The following is a 23,593-nucleotide window of genomic DNA, read 5'->3' on the forward strand; positions in this document are numbered from 1 at the left end:
ATTGAAATCAATGTCTGGAACTAAAATTAATTCTTAGATCTTATGCAATTTGCCAAGTAGTCAGGCATTGGGGGACTTTGCCCAGGAACAGTGTAAACTGGAAAATATTTAGTCAAATATATAAAAATGCACACACACACCAGTAAAACACTATCACTGTACAATTGGATCAATGTATTCACTTTGTCTTGTTGTCTGTGATTCTTTGTGCAAAAGGTAAAAAAAATTCAGTTCTCCCAACAACCATTGTTGGATGGACAATAGACATGAATGAGTTTCAGGAGGGTGATGGTTGGCATAAAAAAGACCATTTAAGATAGTTTTAGTAGTCAAATGGTGGTACAGAACTTGAGTCTTGCTGAAAAAGTGAGACATGCAACCAAAACTTTTCTTTCAGATGGAATTGCAATAGCACCAAATTTCAAAGAAAGCAACAATTTGTTCTGCATGAGAAGAGGGTACTGTTTGGCTGGCAAGTGTACTCTGCTTGAGGTGATGCCATGGATAATGCACCCAGGAATGGTGTTCTCTGTGGTTTTGTTGAATTAATAAAGGCACAATGCTTGGATATGGCCTTTCTGTTTTCCAAGGACAGGGCACTGCATGTGAGTGCATGTTGCTTCTAGCAAGCAGAAGTAAGCCATGTTGAAAACCATTATTGGACAACACCTGCTAAATAACCTCAGTTGTGCCAAGAATTACACTAACAACCATTATCAGTCTGTCTCACAATATGGGAATGCCTTGATCAGTCCAAGTCCGCTTGCCAACTAATCAGCACTCTTTTCTGTCCTGATTAATGCAAGATGAAAATCTTTGACAGCTTGTGTTTTTTTTTCACCAAAGTTATTTCTGTCCTCTTTAGTAAGTGAAACATGTCATGCTTTAAATTTGTTGGTCAGTCACGCTAGTTTTTTCTGTGACTTTTTGTATTGCAAGTGTTTAAGGTAAATTCATTTGAACCTTTGAAATTTAAGCATATGCCTTTCCTTTCATTTGCAAACGATAAGTAACCTAGATGGACTTTCACATTATAGTTTTAAATATGTTCTCCCCTCTGAGTTATGCTGGTTCATTGTGTCTTTACCTTTTTCTGGGATTTTTAAATACCAGAGACATTGATCCATGTTACCATTATTTTCATTTAGTACAGATACTTGGATCACGTGAGGTACTTACAATGTAGTCGTTGATAATTTCATGAAACGTTGGCACGTAAAGAGGTTACAGTTGTGGAAACAGCCAAAGCCAGCTGGATACCTTGACTTGTATCATACTTCACAAAGACTCTCTATTTTCAAATGCTGACAAGTCACCTTTATCATCCTATTTCTTTTCAGCATTGTGGAAATAATTGATTGGAAGGAATACAAAGTTCCCACTGTTTACCTGTAATAGAATCAAGGAAATATCCTCTTAGTCTGCAATAGTGTAATGCAAATCAGATAATGTTGTGTTTACTACAGTTTACTAGTTAATTTTATTATTAGACCATAAAGAGTGCAACTAATAGAATTTACCTGATACTTAGATGTTACAAACATGCTTATCCAACAAGTGAAAAAACATAATAACTGTGTTAATCCTGCATGTGTGAAATACAAAAAGACATGGAATATTTATGCTGCAAGATTTATTTTTATCTCATATTTGATTATAAATATATAATCTTTCACTACATTTTGTAAATTTTAAATGCATATTAATATACATGAAAAAGGATTTTAATCAAATGTAATTTATTCATATAGTGTAGTTTTCAATGTTCAAGATTAAGTAACAGTTAATATTGAAATTTGAAATTACCAAAATCTTCATATCACTTTGGATTGAATTTTACCAAAACTCAAGTTTAACAAAAAAAAACAGGTTTGTGGTGGCCTGCTCCAGTACCTTCAATGTCTACAAGACATGCTGACAAACCTGCACTCTTTAACTGTCACTATTGATCTCAGTGCCTTTGGCAAGGTGACTCCAGGTGCTCTTTCCTCACAGTGAGACAATACCCATCCAAGGATGGAACTGCATAGAAACAGTCCCAAAATCTCTTCTCGGAACACTCCTGAGGGACTTGATCTCTCCATCTCCATTCTGCCTGTTAGCCTAAACCCTGTGGTAGCCAAGCTGAGATGGATGTATTTACATCTGACTAGGACACTCTCAATATGTCTGGACACTCTAGCTAAAAATGTCCCCAGGGTAACCTGCCCAAAACTCCAAGGTTGGAAGGCTACCTCTACCCCAGCTGTAGATACAGAGACTGCACCTAGATGTAGTGGGAAAGAAAGGAATAAGAATATTCTAAGGGAAGATACATAACACAGGTGAAACTTCATTGTAAATACATCATCACATTTGTAAATGTATGTTCACTTTACATCATCAGCCATCAGCGACTGTCATTTTCACACAATATGATGTTCTAACCCTGTCTGAAATACAGCTATTCTATCTATTGCGCTCATATTATAATGAGATGTTGCCATGATCGAATGAAGAAACATTAGATGTTCTGAAGGCTTCCATCAATTGTAACATTAATGTAATAACTCAAGAAGCCATTAGAAAGACACACTGTTCAATATATATTGTATCAGTTGCATGCATGACACTGTGATCTTTTGCTATAAATTCTGTGTCTTATGATCCTGAGAAAGGAGCAGCATTCTGAAAGCTAGTACTTCCCAATAAACCTGTTGGACTGTAACCTGATGTTGTGTGATATTTAATTTTGTCCACCCCAGTCCAGCACACCAATCTACATCAATCTGCCACAAGAGGGCTCTCCAGGTCTGCTCCATTATATTTTTTCCACCACCAGGAGATCACCTGTGTGGCTAATTGTGTATGAACAAACTAAGGGCAGTGTTGACACCAAAAAAACGTGAGGGGGCATACAGGGAGAGAGGGGAAAACTAAATCAAAATGGAGTTGGAGGGGAAGATAAAGTAACCTTTTCGCCACAGTGCCCACCTCTCTCTCAAGGCATCAAGAGTATTGGTAGATACCATATTCACTCTATCCAATGACATCCGGACTTGAACATAACCATTGAAGAGGAGTAGACAGTTGACAGAGATGGCTCCTTCCACAGCCAGTTGCCAGGGCCTGTTTATTGCCAGCCTGGCCAGGCACAGGAGGTGGTCTTTCGATCTGCCCACACCCCTCCACACTGAATGCCCAAGGACCAGGAGCGTGGTGTTGAAGTGCAACCAAAAACACAACAAAAGGTTCTTCAAATAAATAAAAATGGAGTGCAAATTGTCATAATCAATATGTACATGGTCCACAGACTCCACAGGTGCCACAGAGTAAACAGGAGGGCTGAGGGTCTGTGAACTGACACAATCTGTAGCAATAAAGGATTGCGGCATGCATCATCCTCCATTTCAGGTCCCCAGTGAAAAGAGTGAGGACTTCTGTGTAGAGAGCCCTCCACATTGCTTAGGCTGCTATTGGAATACTGTGCGCAATTCTGGTCTCCCTGCTGTGTGAAGAATGTTGTGAAACATGAAAGGATTCAGAAAAAAATGATAAGGATGTTGCCAGGGTTGGAGGGTTTGGGCTGTATTGAGAGGCTGAATAGACTGGGATATTTTCCCTGGAGCATTAGAGGCTTAGGGGTGACCTTATTGCCATTTATAAAATCATGAGGGGCATGGATAAGGTAAATAGGCAAGGTCTTTTCCCTGGGGTGGGGGAGTCCAAAACTAAAGGGCATAGATTTAAGATGAGAAGGGAAAGATTTAAAAGGATCTAAGGGGTAACTTTTGCACACAGACAATGGTACGTGTGTGGAATGACATGTCAGAGGAAGTAGTGGAGGCTGGTACAACATTTAAAAGGCATCTGGATGGGTATATGAACAGGAAAGGTTTAGAGGGATTATGAGCCAAATGCTGACAAATGGAACTAGATTTATTTAGGATATGTGTTAAGCATTGACAAGTTGAATCAAAGGGTCTTTTTCCGTGCTATATATCCCTATGACTCCAAAACTAGTGCTACAACCTAGTTGTGAGGAGTAAACCCACTCCTTTACCTGTCCCACATGTCCAGTGGTTATAATAAAGTTTGAATTTTAATGGGAGGTAATATTGCCAATGCTATATGATCTGCCATGGTGGTTTTGCCTCCAGCAGGGTATTTTACCTGATGCAGTAATTCTCATGTTAACTCCCAGAAGCAGGCTCTTAAAAATTTAGTAAAGGTTTACTACAATTCCTGATATATGTGTACAGTACAGTCACAGGTATTTCAGCATCTAGGCTAACATTAAGCTATTCAGTTATAAATACTAGCATGCTTCTATCAGTGTGCCATTCTTCAAGTGACCCCAGTTAAGATGGAATCAGAGACCTTTATACCCTCAGGTCCAGTGTTGATATCATAAGCATGCCTCTTAAGGGTATACTGCCTACTAGCTGTAAGACAAAGCAGAATATGTGAGGCACAGTATTAGAAACAAGCCTGGGACTAGATTTATTTAGGATATCTGTTCAGCATGGACGAGTTGGATCAATGGGTCTTTTTCTGTGCTCTATATCTCTATGAGTTTATAAGTCTGCTAGATTAATTAAGTGACAAATAAAGGACTAGTGTATCCAAATAAAATTTACTCAAGCAAAGATGTAAATATTATTAAATGGTTTAAACTGTGCAAATATATACTAAACTTGTCATAAAATACCACACTCTAAGTCCAGAAAGAAAGTACGAAAACTCTGCAGAGTGTTTTCTGAAAAATAGTTTGGCAAATTAACTGTTAAATTCAGAAAAAAAATCATAGATGGTCCCAAATGTCCAGCTGAAGTCACTTTTCACTCAAGTTGCTGGGATTTCTTCTTCTTGTCATTGGCTGAGTTTACTTTTACTGGAATCCTCCACTTATGATGATAAAGCCTTCCAGTGGACTTTTAACTTGCATTCTTTGTGAGCAATTTGAGAGAAAGAGAGGGAGGCCAACGATTGTTGCTCTAGGGAAATTCTCTCTCTGACTGTCTATATTTATATCCAACAGCTTTGTTACACCCCTCACTTCCTGAAAGTACTCAGTGACTGCTTTGCAAAGTATTGTTTCCAGAAAAAAATCCAAGATATAGATATCTGTCTCATCAATTATATACTAAATTAATATTTCAGATGATGCATCTTAACAATAGTTTAACATCTTCATGAAATTAGCAGACTGACCAATGGCTTTTCAAATTTTGTATCTGAGATAAATTAATTTCAATTCCCTATCAAAGACAGAATAACAAGTAAAGATGCCTAAACACACTGGAGTTCAACAAAGAGTTTTGGCCACAATAAACTGAAGGATCATCATGAGGGGAATTGCCATCATGAGCACTCAATTCCATTTTAGATGTGCAAATTATTCCATGTCAAATGTATTAGTTATTACCTGACAAAATCAAAAGCCACGTCCTATTTATTGTGGTCACAATTCAATTTTACTCATGGGTTTAAGGCAAATAATAAAATATGTTTCGGGTGGATTAGATCTGTATCAGTGTCACAGCCACCTTTCCTGATTCTGTGTCACTAATTTCACTTTACTACAGAAACTGTAGTGCCATTAACACTTGCCCTTTCCTCCAAGTACAGGTTTACTTGAGGGAGAATTAGCTTATCAGCAATAAGCACAGGTGAGAAACAGCCTATAATTGGAGGATCAGTTCCTCACCAATTCTTTAATTTGCCAATGCTATATGATCTGCCATGGTAGTTTCTCTCATTTGTCCTCGGGAATTGAGAGACAATTCACCCACTGTCCCTTTGCATATTTAACCCTGTAATAAACGTAGCCATTTTAAACACTTTTATTAACAATAGAAAATGTCAACAAAGCTGTTCTTTATAAGTATGTGAGTGAAAGGCAATATTTACCAAATACACAAGTGGCACAAGTTATTGTCTTAATATTGTTATGAAGATGTGGGTGTACTTTAAGAGAGTTAATAGCAGCAGAAATACCGGTCACAGCACCAAGTGTTCTCAATAAGACAACAATGTAATACCTGGTCGACCAGCTTGATTAGCTCATTACCTGGAGATAAAAACAAATTTGAATTCACCAATCAATTTAAATTAATTTAAAATATCAAACTCCAATCCAGTTTGAATTGAGTATATTGACAATCTTAAAACCCAATGGACAATGTGAAGCTCTGGGGTATAAGACTGGGGAAAATTGAACAGTTGTGGGCAGAACTGCCAAGCCCAACCTGTACACTGACTGCTTGAAAAATAGCTCTCTTAAAAGTACCTTTTCAATCAGTAACCTGTGACACAGAAATTCCTGAGAAGAAAATAAAGATCAGAATAAAAGCACAAAAGCTGCCTGGTTTTGAGATAAGAAGTGTGGTTTTGTAAATCTTAATTGGGAGTTTTATCAGACTAGTATTATAGAAGGGAAGGTAAAAGATAGGTTAGAGGAAGAAATTGTAAATAGTGGTTAATTAATTATTCTCTGTTATACTTTAAGAAATAAAGTTGTTAATTTTTACTTTAAATAGTTCTTGGCCATTTGGATTTTTACAGATTACTGCACGGGATAAATCTTTTCTGTTTTGCTGGTTTTAAATTAAGGAGAAGGGTTTACCCAGTGTCATAACAATATGCATATGATGCTTGGGGATAGCAACATTTTTAAGGTTGCAAATTCTATTCCTGGGGAATGGAATACTATCTAATGCAGCCATACATTGGCATTAAATATCTTCATGATAGTTTTGAGCACAACTGGATGCAGAGTAAAGTTCTCTTTACTTAACCTCAATTCAGAGGCCTACACCAAATTATACTATTGCATTTGCTAAACCAACCTGTGGCCACTGAGTAATTGCATCATGGACAGTTTTTATGTTACTGGTCTATGCTCACTAAATTAAGACTATGTACTGTGGTTGATTCTTAACTGCCTTCTGAAATGATCCTGGCATATCATTCAGTGCAAGGGCAATTAGGGAGAGACAACAAATGTTGACCTTATCATTAAGCCCACATTCCATTCAAAACAATGAGGAATAAAGCATTTTGCAAAGGATTAGCAATTGAATGCTTCCTTCTGTGCTGTAACCATTCTATGGTTCTATAATTCTAAAATTAACAGGGAGAGAAGACTTTCATCTTCAGGCTAAGTTGGATTTGAATGCAGATCCTAACACAACTTATTTTTATTCATTCATGGGATGTGGGCACTACTGGCTAGGCCAGCACTTATTGCTCATCCATAATTACCCTTGACAAGGTGGTGGTGAGCTATTTCTTTTCTGCTGTGCAGTTAGGAAGGGAGTTCCAAGACTTTGGAACAATGACAGTGAAAGAACAATGGTGTAGTTCCAAGTCTGGATGGTGAGTGACTTGGAGGGGGATTTGCAAGTGGTGGTGTTCCCATCTATATGTTGCCTTTGTCTTTCTAGATGTTATGAGTTTGGAAAGCAAAAGAGCCTTGTGTGTTACTGTAGGTGCATTTTATAAATAGTGTGCTATACCACCACTTTGCATCAGTGATGGAAGAATATTTAAGTGTTTAAGGTCGCTGGAATGCATTGTCATGGATGGGGTCCAGCTTTGTGAGTGTTGTTTGAGCTGCAGTCATCCAAGCTAATGGGGAGTATCCCATCACTCTCCTACCTTGTGCCATATTACATGTTGTGCTTTCCTGATAAAAATAATTTTATAGTTTGAGTTATCTAGCTATGAAAGTGAGAGATTTCAATTGTCTTTTTGGACAGTTTCTCATCTCTTCAGTTTGCATAGTATGAATTTTAAAGCATCAACTATTAAATGAGCACTTACTACAGAATTCAGGATAATTGTCGTTATCAGAACACACTGCCAGAAATAATAATAATGGAAACAAGGATTAATTGTGTCAGTCTACACCTGGTAGATTCACTTCTTTCTAAGTCTTTACTTTCTAGGAATGTGGACTATTCATAGTGTCCATAATTATACTAGTTTTTAATTCATGCACTGACATCTGATTTAACTGTACTGGATTAGATTCAAAGGTATTTAAAAAGGAATTAGTGTCAACCTAAATGGCAAAATGACAATCCTCGTTCTATGATCATCAATTTTAACCTTATTACAAACACTAGAGAATATAGTATATAACTTATGAGTATACCATTCTTCCACAGTGCCATATGGTATATACATACAAGTTGATACTTAAAGACTGGAATGTGCAAATATTACCTGTTTCTAAGTTGCCAAGCATGAAACAGTATGAAGGTCACTGGCAATGAGCCAAAGAATTAATCACAAATCTAATAGTGCACTACAATGAGCCATTAATTAAACTGGTCCATATGGTAACTCATAAAAGATTCATTTTAGATTAATATACATTCTGGTTTATACAAGGTTAGATCTTTGTACAATATGAAATCCCTCCTCTGTTTTAGAATATTCAGTGCTTTATAGTCTGCTGTCAAATAGATACAGCTGTTATTAGCATTTAATTTTTGGAAACCCATTTTTCCTCAGGCAAAATTGGAAAATTTGTATTCCCTCATCCAATAATTCAGTTTTTATTGTGAATATTCAAAACATGCTAACTCTTGAGACTTTATGCATCCCATATCTGTTTTCTGTTGTCATGATCAATCTACTCTTTTATTGTAATGCGCAGCTGATTCATTTAAGTACCCTTTACTTCTTCTGTGTAGCTGCCCACACACGTTACTTAAAAAGGAGTTATGTGTAGCCTGCATGAGAAAGTCATTTATCTTAGAGGGAATATTAGTCATGATCCAAGAAACTTCGGAGAAGCTAATAATAACTGTGTAATAGATCATAGAGATATACAGCATAGAAACAGACCCTTTGGTCCAATTTGTTCATGCTGACCACATATTCTAAATAAAACTAGTCCCATTTGGCCCATATCTCTCTAAACCTTTCCTATTCATATACCCATCCACATGCCTTTTAAATTTTATTATTGTACCAGCCTCCACCACTTCCTCTGACGGCTCATTCCATACAAAGACCACCCTTTGCATGAAAAAGTTGTCCCTTAGGTCCCTTTTAAATCTTTACTCTCTCATCTTAAACCTATACCTTCATTGGGCTTCCCAACACTGGAAAAGGAACTTGTCTATTTACCCTTTTCATGCCCTATCCAACGCCCCAGGGAAATAGCCCCAGCCTATTCATCCTCTCTCTATAGCTTAAAACCTCCAATGCTGGTAGCATCATTGTAAATCTTTTCTGAACTCTTTCAGATTTCACAACATCATTCCTGTAGCAGGGAGACCGGAATTGCACCCCCTATTCCAAAAGTGGCCTAACCAATGTCCTATACAGCCGCAACGTGACCTCCCAACTGCTATACTCAATGTACTAACCAATAAAGGCAAGCATTTTTCAGTATCCTATCTAACTGCGACTCCACTTTCAAGGGAATATGAACTTGCATGCCAAGGTCTCTTTGTTCAGCAACACTGCCCAGGACCTTACCATTAAGTGAACACTCTGCCCTTATCAATCCTCTTCGTTACTTTTTCAAAAAACTCAATCAAGTTAGTGAGATACAATTTCCCATGCACACAGGCACGTTGACTATCTCTAATCAGTCCCTGCCTTTCTAAATACATGTAAATTCTGTCCCTCGGGATTCCCTCCAACAACTTACCCAGCACCAATGTCAGGCTCACTGCTGTCTTGTTCCCTGACTTTTCTTTACCACCGTTCTTAAATAGTAGCATTACGTTAGCAATCTTCAGTCTTTTGGCACCTCACTTGTGACTATCAATCATACGAATATCTCAGCAAGTATTTAAAATCATTCTCTTAACATAAAAAATTTAACCCATCTCTATTCTATTAGGTGACATTGTAATCTCTATGACTCTATGACTTCTATTCAAACCTAAGTGTTTCGTCTGGCATCCCATTTTGCTGCTTTCAGTTAGTGGTGTGTAGAGGAAGAGAAATCTGACTGTTTCCTGAATTAATTTTGTTACTACATTTGGAGATAACTTATTATTCTTTGTCTTAACGTTTGTGGAATGTCCCATTCTTACGTAAAGGTCATTGTTTAGTTCGAAGACTCATTTTCCTAACACTTAGTGCATACATGCTGAACCTAAAAACAGTGATGATCTCTGAGATCATATATCACTTTAGAGTACAATTCTGTCTTTAACCTGAACATGTGGATGATGGTATCTTGTATTTACCCTCGCAACCAATCCTTCCACGAACCAAACTTTCATGTATTATTTACAGAGAAACATCTCCTCTACAACTGCATTTCCAGGACATGGTTAGGCAGCATTTTGACCTCTTACCACTGAACTCAAATTTCTACTTTCTTGTACTTTCCTGATTGGATATTCGTTCAACATACCTAAGAGCTAATCGCACTATGCTTTTTACGTACTTATTTAACAAATTCCCGGGTCAAATATTTAAGATGTGAGCTGAAAATGTGTTGCTGGAAAAGCGCAGCAGGTCAGGCAGCATCCAGGGAACAGGAGAATCGGGCTTATGCCCGAAACGTCGATTCTCCTGTTCCCTGGATGCTGCCTGACCTGCTGCGCTTTTCCAGCAACACATTTTCAGCTCTGATCTCCAGCATCTGCAGACCTCACTTTCTCCTCAAATATTTAAGATGCCAAACGAAGATCTTGTTTAAGCAATGCAGTTTTTAACAGCTAAAATTAAGTGAATTAATGTGTAATTGAACCAAAACTAAGGTATGAAAATATCAATAGTTCTGGGTGAATTTGGGCTCCCACTATTTTTAAACATCAATTTCTTGGTTATTCACATTGTACTGACCTCTTACACCTCAGTTGTGTTATTTGTTTTCAATCATTGTCTTATCCAAACTCAGAAAAATACTAGCAGACACTGAGACACAGATAGGACCATAAAAACAATAAGATATAGGAACAGGATTAGGCCATTTGACCCCTGGAGCCTGCTCAGAATAGACTCATGGTTGTTCTGACATTCCTCATGTCCGCTTTCATTAAATGATTCTGCAAAGATTACACCTGCAAATAACATGCAAGTTCAAAAATGCCACTGGCAAGTTGAAATTGTACTGAGTTGAATTAAATTCTTTCTGTGAAATCAAGGCTCAGGCAATTCATACTATAGTTTTCAATTTCAATCTTAGGGTTCCCTGGACAGTTTTGTGTTCACCAATGGAGGTGAAGAATGTTCGATGTGATTAGAGGGTTGTTAGAGACCTTTGGCTGCTAAATTATTAGTTCAGCACAGGAAAGATGGGCATTAAGTACCTCCCACTGTGGCAACATGACCAAAACAATTCCTGAAGAGGAATTACAATATCTATTCCCTCTGGTCAAAGGATGCTGTGAATTGATAACAGCTGCTGAATCTGCTACAAAGAATAAATCAGGTAAACTGTAAAATGGATCCACTGAATTTGAAAATAATAATGTCCAAAACTCTCAGCAATAAAGCTAATTTAAAATGTGTCTCTTGTGTACTGTGCATTTTGTATTATCAAGAATGGAAAGTATATATTGTCACTTACTGAAAAATTCTAGACAGTTCAGATAATGCCCTTCTGTAATTCTGAAGCACTGGAAGCAGGTTGAGTGAATTGGATTGAGATTGCTTATTTCATTGAAACACAATCTCATGTGGCCTTGTCATTAAATTGGCTTTAGAAATGCTACGTTGCTGTTTCATCTTTCCTTTCCATTGTGGGAATAGTTTGGACTGGTGGCACAAGAAAACTGACAAATGTAGCATCACTACCATACAAATGTAATGAAAATAATGCTGCTGCAGCTATAACTTCAATATATAAAGTCATAAACATCATCAAACTGACTATCACTTCAAAAATCAAGCATAATCTGGTACAATTTAACTAAAGGACAGGGTGGCACGGTGGCCAAGTGGTTAGCATTACTGCCTCACAGCACCAGAGACCTGGGTTTGATTCCAGCCTTGGGTGGCTATCTGTGTGGAGTTTGCACATTCTTCTTGTGTCTGGTTTTCCCCTGAGTACTCTGGTTTTCTCCCAGTCGAAAGGTATGTAGGTTAGGTGAATTGGCTATGCTAAATTGCCCATAGTGTTTCAGAATGTGTCTGTTAGATGCATTAGTCATGTGAAGTGTACAGCTATAGGGTAGGGGAATGGATCTGTGTGAGATACTCTTCGGACGATTGATGTGGACTTGTTGGCCAAATGGCCTGCTTTCACACTATAGGGATTCTTATGAAATGAAATTTAAACTGATTAATCCTCTTTAAAGGGAAAAGGCCAAATTTTTGTGTTTGGCACAGATAACCTAATAAAGCTGGGTTGCTGCAGCAACATCCATTATCCTCCTGCAGCTGCATTGATCTTATGTTGATCTCATTACCCTGATGAAACTCATACCTATTATTTCAAGATGTTATCATTCTATCAGGTTTTCTGTAAGTACCTACACTGTATTATACATCTACTATTCTTTCCAACATAATATTTTTGATTCTGTTACTTTGTGCCACCAGTCCAAAATATCTCAACCTTCATCTGTCCATTACCCATTATAATCTGTCTGTGCTGTCAACTTCCAACAGTTTCAATGCCCACTTATTTGAACATCCATCAGTCCAGTTCATACTGAGCATCCTTCAGAAACATCAAAGTTCAAAAAGTACTGATCATTTTCTTTCTGGGTCTTATTCATGGTTTGAGTGGCAATAGGAAATACCAATACTTTAAGAAGTGTTGGTAAGAAAAGTAATTAATTAGCTTTAAGAACAATTCATTTTTCTAGTAGATTTATCATTCCAAATATTAATAAGGAAAGTCATTGATTGATTGGCTATTCCAATTCTGCATCAAGTTTCTTTACCATTATTCACGTGACTGTTTGTTTGCGGTGGGTAACTCGGTGATTACTGTTACATCTGCACTGCTGATCTATTTTCTTCATTCTTCTGTGCCTCTTTTTAAAACTATCTTTTGGTCTTTAATTTCAAGTCTTTTGTTTTCAAATCCAGTAGACAAATCTAAGGTACAAGTATACTTCACAATGTTGGAAAAAACTTCAGATCCCCATTTCTTAGACATGGTTCATTTCATCCTTTCTCTTCATTTGCACAGTGGACTGGGTTAATCACTTATTGCAATCAATAGTTCTAGTGAGCCATATTTAATGTAGTACGTACAAAAGTCATATAGGCAGATAATTTCTGGTTCACATGTTGATTTTGAAATCCATCAAGGATCTGAAAATCTTCTGTTAACTCCCATAAAAACTGGGGAAATTGTGTTAAAATGCTTCACTGTTTAAGTTGACAACAAGCAAGGTCACATGAATAGTTTCAGTGCTGTAGTAAATATTTGTTTGATCTAGCTTTGAACACATCTTTTTCTATTTAGTCTGCTGCAGAATATGTGAAGATACACTTGCCCGAGGCCTTGAAACAACATCTTCAAGATTACGAGAAAGATAAAGAAAATAGTGTGTTATCACATCAAACAATCTTGGAACAGCAGATTCTTGCAATAGACCGCAAAGTGCTCGAAAAACTCTCAGTTGCCTATGATGAAGCAGGTAAGCAGGTAGAAATTGGAACATTTCAGATACCATTCAGGTATTTTTAATAATTTGATGTGTAATCCTTTCTTGCAGGTTACTGCCAGTAATTGTATTCACAATGCTTACTCCTGAAAGTGAAATAATCACTAAAAATCTAATCAGTTTGATTACATACATTCCAGACCCTTGTGGTAATGCTCATAATTCAGTTGTGCACAGAACCATGAGCCTCCTGTAATACTCATCACGTTGAATTAATTTCTTCAAATGGCTATTTTTCTGAACAGCTGTGGCACAATACAACATTGGCTGCAGACACCATTATTCTGGATGTTCTCACTTCTCGAATATACAAATGCATATTAAATGGATATTAGTGTATTACTGATACACTTTCATTTTGTTACTGATTTCCTTCTGGAACCTCATCCCCTGATGAAATTGACTCTTTACTATGGTTTAATTCCACAATTGATGGATTATCAGTGAGTTTTCTTTTCTAGTCATCCAAGTAAAAAGCAAATCATGAAGAGTTGAGTTCTGTCCTTCCTCACAAGAGGGAGCTTCATTCCCTGCCACACATTCACTGTCCTACTAAAATGTTAAAGGCTGCCAGAAAACAGACAGTGTACGCTGCTAACACTGGCATTAGATCCATTGTTGCATTTGCAAATGGACAAGTTAATACCCACTTTAGTCCTTTTGCCAGATTGTAATTTGATTGACTACAGCATGCAGTTTCTTCGGGCATTCTGCAGTCATTCAACTGATCCTTAAAAAAATGAATTGAAGCCACAAAAAGGCTCAGTTATAAGATTTATTATTTATCTTAATATGAAACCAAGAGGAATTAGAATATTTCTGACAACTTATCATTTAAAAGGCAGGCAGTTGCAGGTAAATGCTTGTCCCATTCCCATTTGCCTCCTCACTAACTGAATCCTTTCAAGGATAATGGCTAGTCCAAGAGCAAGTATATCTTGTTGAGCCCTTCCACTATCAGAACCAGCAAGTTGTTCGGGAGCTGTTGGTTTGATGTATAGAAGATGTCGACACTTAACAGGAAATTGAAATGTCTCCCTTCAATTTATATGCCACAAGATCTCAGATTTTCGCAGAAAAATAAACTTTATTTTACATGAAACAAATTAAACAAGACAAGCAATTATAGTATTGTAAGTTATTACTGTGTATATTATGCATACAGGTTTATTTCTCATTTGCACCAAAATGTCTTAAATATTACACTTCAGTCTTAAAGTTAATTTACAGGACTCAAGAAAATTTGACAGTCTTCTAATGAAATTTCCCCAACTCCAGCTCTTCTCAGAGATAAAACTTTCATTTACTTATCTTGACTGTGAAAAGCACAGCAGGTCAGGCAGCATCCGAGGAGCAGGAAAATCGACGTTTCAGGCAAAAGCAGTCCTCACTTTTGCCCCTTAATTCTAGTTGTTTTTTCAATATTTCCAACTAATCTGATTGCTGCCTTCCTTACAAAAGCTCTCAATGAACCAGTGAAGATACTCCTACTAGTTTCAAACTAGGCAATCTTACCAATACTGTAACTCTCAAAATCTCATTTGAAATTAAGCCTCATTTGCCTTTCACACAGTAAATTATGAAGTTGGATTTTTATTCTGGTTATCATACAGATCTATCTAACTGTTATTTACTTTAGCTGTCTTCTGTCAGTGAGCTGGAAACTGTACATTCCCATTCCAAACTGCAACTAAGTATCTAAGCAAACAACCAGATAAATTGAAACCAGACAACCTTCCTAAGTTTCACCATGACCATGATGATGTAGTCTGCTTTGTGCTATCCTCAAATGAATCTTCATATTTATTTCTCACTTGCAATTTCTTCTTTGATCTGATGAAGTAAGTCTATTTTACAAGTTTTCATGTTTCATTAAATGCTTTTGAACTAATTTAGCACCAACTCCAAAGACAAAAGAAATCTCTTTCTAGACTGCACATCTTGCAACAATAGCAGACATAATGTCTCCAGTTCTCCAGCTCAGAAAGCCGGCCTGCTGTTTTATATCTTTTGTTCTATGGCTTAATTAAATATACATTTCTCTACTTTTGAACTACCATTTTGTGCGCTTTTCTGGCAATGTCTAAAACCCAACATTTCAATTAAAATCTCTATAGCCTTATCAGAAAGTCATTACCTGTAAATATTAACATGTACTAGATATTTATAACACTGCAAATTAAAAAGGAAGATGGGTTTTCCTTTCACATCAGGTCTTCCCAAAGTGCGTTGCTCCAATTAATGGATAGTATGCACCATTCAGTGGCAGACTTAATGAGACTAGTGAAACAATTTGCTCTAATTCTGCCATCAGATGCACTAGATATTTCTACTGGTTTACACTGTGATTGCAGCCCAATGTGTTTGTGGTATACCTTTTAAGCAATAGTATTGTACCATATAAATATAGCAATATTTATATATATATGGAGTTCAATCCAGGAAAATGTGAGGTGATGCATTTTGGCAAGTCTAATCTAGAGTGAATTATACAGTGAATGGAAGAGCCTTGGGAAAAGTTGATGAGCAGCGAGATCTGGGAGTGCAGGTCCATTGTACCCTGAAGGTTGCTGCACAGGTGGATAGAGTGGTCAAGAAGGCATGGTATGCTTGACTTCATCGGATTGAGTATAAGAGCTGGTAGGTCATGTTAAAATTGTACACGATGTTGGTTTGGCCACATTTAGAATACTGTGTACAGTTCTGGTCGCCACATTACCAAAAGGATGTGGACTCTTTGGAGACAGTGCAGAAAAGGTTTACAAGGATGTTGCCTGGTATGGAAGGTGCTAGCTATGAAGAGAGGTTGAGTAGGTTAGGTTTGTTTTCATTAGAAAAAAGGAGATTGAGGGGGACCTGATTGAGGTCTACAAAATGATGAAGGGTATAGACAGGGTGGATAGAGATAAGCTTTTTCCCAGGGTGAAGGATTCAATAACGAGTGGTCACGCTTTTAAGGTGAGAGGTCAAAAGTTTAAGGGGGATACATGGGGCAAGTACTTTACACAGAGGGTGGTGGATGTCTGGAACACGTTGCCAGCAGAGGTGGTAGAGGTAGGCACAGTAGATTCATTTAAGATGCGTTTGGACAGATGCATGAGTAGGTGGGGAGCATAGGGATACAGATGCTTAGGAATTGGGCGATAGGTTTAGACAGTAGATTTGAATTGGCTCAGGCTTGGAGGGTCGATGGGCCTGTTCCTGGGCTGTAAATTTTCTTTGTTCTCTTTGTTTAGCAGAGATTTGGCAGAGGTGTAGAAGGTTAAATTATAAAGAGAAGAATCAAAGTATATAAAGCAATTGAGTTGAAGTACTAATGACCCATGAAATGATTGAACATCAGTATAGGCTTGGATTGAATGGCCTATTCTTCTTGATGTTTACTTCATTCATAATTTATGAAAAACAAATCACATTTTTTGTTTTCAATTACTTTCAGCTTTGTAATTTGGTCTGAAAAGTAGTCCAAAACGGTAAAGTTGATTTGGCTCTTATGCTTAAATGTTTGAGTGTTTTATTAAATTGGGTGCATCAGCTTAGGAGCAATCTCACCAGTCTCTGTAGTCAAAACCAGCTTTAAACCTGAAGAAACCAGTTAATCTTTTCTGAAAAAGTTGTTGTAAGCTGTGACTTTTAACTGAAATGTCAGAAACTTTTAAAAGTGAACCAGCCACCTTGTGAGTCTTACCAACCAGTGGGAATATCTGTAAAAATACAACTGAAGCAATGGTCTCCTGGGTTTCTTTGCTTTTTAGTTTCAAAATGCATATACTTGATGAGATTAGTGCTGAAAACTCAATACATATGGTAAAACCAGCAAACAAGGGACATTGTAATTATTGAACAAAGTCCAAAAATGTTAGTAATTAAAATATGACATCTCCGCATACACAAAAAGCAAAATCTCCAAAAAGAGATCACTTGTACATACACATGATGAGACTCTTAGTGAAACAAACAAACCCTTCATGTAAAAGAAATGAAACTTTTAGGCAATTATGCAGAAAGCAGAACCTCCTAAATGCAATAAAGATACAAACCCAAAGGGGAGACCATCATTTCCCCCTGCCCTATCCAAACATGCATAAACAATGGCCTGTTATCCTCCTTCACTCCCCCTGAGAAATTGGAAGCGTAAGTTCGTTAAAAATTTGAGGACCAGAGAAAAATTCCACAGTGTTTAGTGGATTGAAATCAATCATGAAATATCATTTTTTGATTTTGCAGGCCTAGACTGGGGTTCCATTCGACACTTCCATAATTTTTATTTCCATTGCTTCAACAAATATAGTTTACAAACAAATTTCTTATGAAGAATTGCGGTAAAGTTCAAACTCAATGAATGAAAACAGTAAGAGTAGAGGAAGAGTGTAATAAAGAGGACTTTACAAGTATTCTGTTGAATGTTACCTCAGAAATCAGAGCCAGAGCTCTGGTCATTACCTGCTAGGACTGTCTGCAGCGACATTCAAATAAGGGAATGATGCGAACTAAAGGCTTACTCGATTTCAATGTTTCATTCAGATGCAGCACTATTACTAGATTACTACTAAGGCTGTGTTAGCTCTCAATGATGCAGCATGTGGAAATAGAACCCTGCAATTTCCAGAGTCATTGCAAAAGTTAAAAAAAAAATTAACTCTGCGACATTGCCCTATTTAGATGACTTTCAGAACCAGGTTGCTAACATGAACCACGTTTCTGTATTGAATGAGAAGTATTACTTATTGCAAATAATTAGATTCTAGCAACAGCTAAACAGTTATAAACCACTGGCATATAACACTTTTAATTAAAACTCTAATCCAAGTATAAACTCCTTCTTACATACATACAAGCAGATGAGGTAAAGTAGGCTATGGGCAGAGGTGAAAAATGGGAAAGATAGTTTAGTAGTCTTTTTACCCAGGTTCTGTAGGTGAGACAATCCTCATGATTCTTCTGCTCATCTATTTCCAGATGCTTCCACTGGTTGTTAAGAGACACAGAGTGGTTGGTTAACTTCAAAAAAAGTCTGTCTTATCAGTTAAAAGTCACAGCTTATAGCAATTGTTTTAAGAGAGATAAACTGTTTTTCTTCAGGTTTAAAGTTAGTTTTGATGGCAGACAACAGCGGGAATACACCTCAGCTGGAGAAGAATCAGCACTTCTCTCTCTGTGTGACTTGTTTCCGGCTCCAAGATGTTCAGTTATCTGAGAATCAATCATTAAGTTGTTGGCCGATAGAAGTTGCTGTCATCATTAACTGATCACAAGTCCATAGACCAATCAACACCTTGTTGCCATAAAAAGCTGAAGCCAAACATCATCTTGGGTCCAAGTCATCTGCAACACAAATTTCAGTTACTGCTTTTTTGCAATGCATAGCATGGGTGTCAGATTACTTGCTTTTCAAAACTGCAGCTACACTTTCGAACACTGGTTTTAAAACAGTTCTTTCTCATTCAGACCAAAGTTTTAATTTAAAAAGCACAATATAAAAAAACACAGTACTTATAGCTGATTTAATTGATTATTACAATACATCATAGACCTTTAATTACTGTAAGATGTTTTGTAATCAATAATAATATACATGTAACATTTTCATACACATATATAGCGAACGGCCTTTTGGCTGAGATTTTCAGTTATGAAGTCAAAGTATTATCACAAGTGTCTTAGATGGCTTCCTATCTGCCAGTGTTTAGGCCAAGTTATCTCATTCAACCATTTGCTTCTCAGCTCATTATCTAGGCAAATGGGATGTTGCATAAGGTATGCAGTGAAACACATACAGCTAGCAAGCTGAAATTTTTCACAACTGGTGGGACAGTCTAGGATCAAAAGCACTGAAATTATTTTTAAAGACTAGCTGTAGACTACCTCATTTGCTGCAACAGAGTTATTTGGAATTATGGAATTGAATAGCCTTTATTGTCATGTACACTTAGTGGGTGTTGTGCAAAGTTTGCAATGTCACTTCTCTGTGCCACCTTAGGTACAGATACTTTAAGTACAGAATAAAAAGAAATAGGTCAGCATGAGAACAGAGTTTTAAAAGTCCAGAATGATATTAGAAAGAATATACATTCCAGTCCCTCTCCAACATACGTCCATGCCATGTGTAATGCCTCCTCAGTTTCCTCAATCTCTATGGAACGTTTTACTTACAACATTGTTTGTTTTCCATCCACTTTAATAGTGAGTTTACTTAGTTCCACTTTTACCTATTCAATCACAGCCAGGGAATTTCCAGCAATTACCACACACACACTGTCACCAAGAAAGTACCTAAGAATCTGTCTTAAGGCAACCTCATAGACATGAGGTCACCTTCCACAGTATATTGGCAATAATCTCTGCTACAAATTTCAACTCATTTATTAACTTTATATTGTCAGACTTCTATAATATCCTGCCTTGGAGGAGCTACCTTTAAAAGAAGGATTTTGGAAGTGTTGGCATTGGATTGTCATGGACAAAGTCAAAAATCACACAATAGTTACCTGATGAAGGAGCAATGCTCTGAAAGCTAATACTTCCAAATAAACCTGTTGGACTATAACCTGGTGTTGGTGTGATTTTTAACTTTCAAAGAAGGAGGCCGTGATTTTTTGGTGTTCATCTCATACTTCATTGTTTATTTGGGCAGTAATTAATTTGCTATTCTTACAACTTAATAAGCAGGAGTACACAATAATTGAGCCCCACTGTCGCACAAGCTATCACAACAGTGTAAATATCCAGTTTAAACAACAATATGATCAACTGGCCTGAAAAACAGCTGGTCAGAACAAAAGCAATTCACACCAGGTTCTGTCATTAACAAGGAAAATCACTCTATTCATTGTAGTCAAACTTATTCTTCAAGAAAAGACACAGAACAAAGAAATGAATATGAGCTATTTCTATACAACTTAAACTATACCTCTCTAAAACCCCTGAATACACTCATACTCATTCATGAATAAGACAGAACATTTGACACAAATATTATGGCTGAAAGTTATAGACAGAGAAAACAAAATTCTGAAGATCGAAAGTCAGACTCCAGGTAGGGAATATTTTTCCCAGTTTTTTTTTTAACAATGATGATACACTGTTGTCTGCAGATAGAGAGATGTTTTTCAATTTAATAATTGATCAGGTTGGGCCTAGGAATTTCCAACTTTAAGAAGTTTATTTAAGTTTCTTACCTTTTTCTTAGGGGAAAGCTGTAACAAACAGCAGATTGACAAATCCAAGAACTGTTGTCAGGCAGTTTTTCCTCAACACATAAACTCCTGGGGACACTTTATTTCAATAATGACCTCCCTGCTATAGACATGATTTAAATGTGCACCATTAAGTATTTCTAAGTATCAAAATTCTCTTGGTGTTTAATTATGTAGTGGTATCTAATTTCCATCCCGTTTCAAATAGAAGATATCTGATCCTTCTTTTCATTATTGCAATTGAGAGCCACTGCATTGCTGTGGGTCTGGAGTCACATGTAATATAGACCAAAGGATGATATATTTACTTCCCTAAAGGACATTAATGAACTGGATGGGTTTTTGATGACAATCAACGATGATTCTTGATCACTATTACTGAGATTATTTTTTAATTCATTTCTTATTCATTGAATGCACATTCCACTGGTCACTGTGACATGATTTGAGCCCATGTTCCCAGAACATTAGCTTGGCATTCTGAACTACTAGTCCAGAGACATTACCACTATGCCATCATCTCCCCCACATGAAAACTATGAAAGCTATAAATATGGTTCACTGTGAAATATTTGTGCATATTGTCGAATGAAATATAAAACATTAAACAGCTTTGTTGAATATTCACTTGTGATTTGCAGAGGTTAATGATTAAAATAATTGTGTTACAGAAAGTGTCTGAAACTGTCATTTACCTAAAAAACAGGAATAAAGGCAGCTTCAGAAAATGTTCATGTTAAAAGCACTGACAGACGGAGCATATTGAATTCGTTTAATTTAAATTTAATAATTAGGCTATTTAAAGCAGACATAATTTAATACAATAAGGACTTGTTTAAGTGGCCTAAAGTTCCTTTGGATGGAGCAATATTGTTTGACTTTATCTCATGCTGATTAATTATTCTTTGAAGTAAAGCTTTAAAAATTTAAGTGCATTTTTAAAAGGTGAAACTGTCCAGCTCAGTGTCATTGCACAGCAAACTTCAGCCCAGAATTTTCATCCCCAGATCAGTGCACAGAGACAGGAGAGTTCCCAGCTCCATAACCTGACCTTTAAAAATAGCTGCCCAAACTTCACATTTTCAGTGTGGCGATGCAGGCTGGATATGGGAAGGTGACTTAGAAGACTTATACAGGGTGCCTGGTGTAAAAGCAAGATCAGGAGTGACCTGTCTGTGGGCTCCAGTACTGTATTCAAAATTTCAAAATTAAAATGAAAACATAAAACATCCATCTGCTCTCACCCTCACGTTCTCCATGTCAACTTATGGCACCTAATGTCCTCTACCCATCTTGGTCCGTTGTAGCCCCTGTGCCAAATTAATGTCAACTCACGCCAACCTGTGTCCTACCAGCTACCACCTTTTGCCTTTCATTTACAATACCATTGACCTAGTATCCACCATGGGATCTCAGGACTCACACACACATGGAAAAACATGAACTTCTATCAACTCCTGTAAGTGTATTGCAGTCTTCAATATATTAAAAGAAACAATCATTCATTGAAATGCATGCCATTAGGAGAGTAATATGCTCTTCTTGTCAGATGTGGGGGTTTCGGGAGAGTTTACAGGTTACTGAGGATTATATCTGCAATAAATGCAGTTGGTTGCGAATCCTATCAGATCGAATGGATTGGTTGGAGAGACAGTTAGAGGCAATGAGGAATTTACGAGAGCAAGGGGATGTGATGGATGGCAATTATAGGAAGGGGGGGAAAGTCGCAGATACAGTCACATAGATGGGTTAACTCCAGGAAAGGTAAGAGAGGTAGGCAGGTTGTGCAAGAGTCTTCTGTGGCCATCCCCATTTCAAAAAAGTATGCTATTTTGGAAAATGTATTGGGTGATGGAATCTCAGGGGAACGTAGCACAAACAGCCAAGTTTCTGGTATTGACACTGATTCTAATGTAATGAGGGGTACGTCGGGTTCCAAGAGACCAATTATATTAGGGGACTCTCTAGTCTGAGATACAGACAGACGTTTCTGTGGCCAGCAGCAAAAAATCAGAATGGTGTATTGCTTCCCTGGTGGCAAGATCAAGGTCTCAGAGAGGGCGCAGAATGTTCTCAAGGAGGAGAGGGCCCAGCAGAAGGTCATTGTACACATTAGAACCAACAACATAGAAAAGGAAAAAGTTGAGATTCTGAAGGGAGTTTAGGCAGGAATTTAGAAAGGAGGTGCTCAAGAATAGTAATACTTGGATTACTCCCAGTGCTGAGAGCTAGTGAGGGTAGGAATAGGAGGATAGATCAGATGAATGCATGGCTGAGGACCTGGTGTGTGGAAGAAGGATTCACATTTTTGGATCATTGGAAGCTCTTTTGGGAAAGAAGTGATCTGTACAAGTAGGACGGATTGCACCTAAATTGGAGGTGACTAATATACTAGCAGGGAGATTTGCTAGAGCTGCTCGGAAGGATTTAAACTAATAAGGTGGGGGTTGGGTGTGGAACCCAGGGAAATAGTGAGGAAAGAGATCAATCTGAGACTGCTACTGTTGAGAACAAAGGTGAGTCCAACGGTCAGGGCAGGCAGGGACAAAGCAGAGAACAAGGTCGGATTGATAAATTAAACTGCATTTATTTCAATGTAAGAGGCCTAACAGGGAAGGCAGATGAACTCAGGGCATGGTTTGGAACATGGGACTGGGATATCATAGCAATTACAGAAACATGGCTCAGGGATGGACAGGACTAGCAGCTTAATGTTCCAGGATACAAATGCTACAAGAAGGGCAGAAAACGAGGCAAGAGAAGAGGGGGAGTGGCATTTTTGATAAGGGATAGCATTACAGTTGTACTGAGGGA

At 37.5% G+C, this 23,593-nt stretch overlaps 1 protein-coding gene across 1 annotated transcript in view; it reads left to right on the forward strand.

Annotated features, from left to right (window-relative positions):
* ppm1lb (protein phosphatase, Mg2+/Mn2+ dependent, 1Lb) overlaps nt 1-23,593 on the forward strand; it is a 173,410-nt gene that overhangs the window by 119,133 nt on the left and 30,684 nt on the right. The window contains exon 2 of the mRNA XM_087993637.1: nt 13,382-13,556. Coding sequence (XP_087849763.1) covers nt 13,382-13,556 — 175 coding nt within the window. The remainder of the gene's footprint in view (nt 1-13,381; nt 13,557-23,593) is intronic.

This window comes from Chiloscyllium plagiosum, unplaced genomic scaffold (assembly GCF_037043375.1).
Source record: "Chiloscyllium plagiosum isolate Xiang-an unplaced genomic scaffold, Cpla_swu_hap1 HiC_scaffold_13, whole genome shotgun sequence".
Lineage (NCBI taxonomy): Eukaryota > Metazoa > Chordata > Chondrichthyes > Orectolobiformes > Hemiscylliidae > Chiloscyllium > Chiloscyllium plagiosum.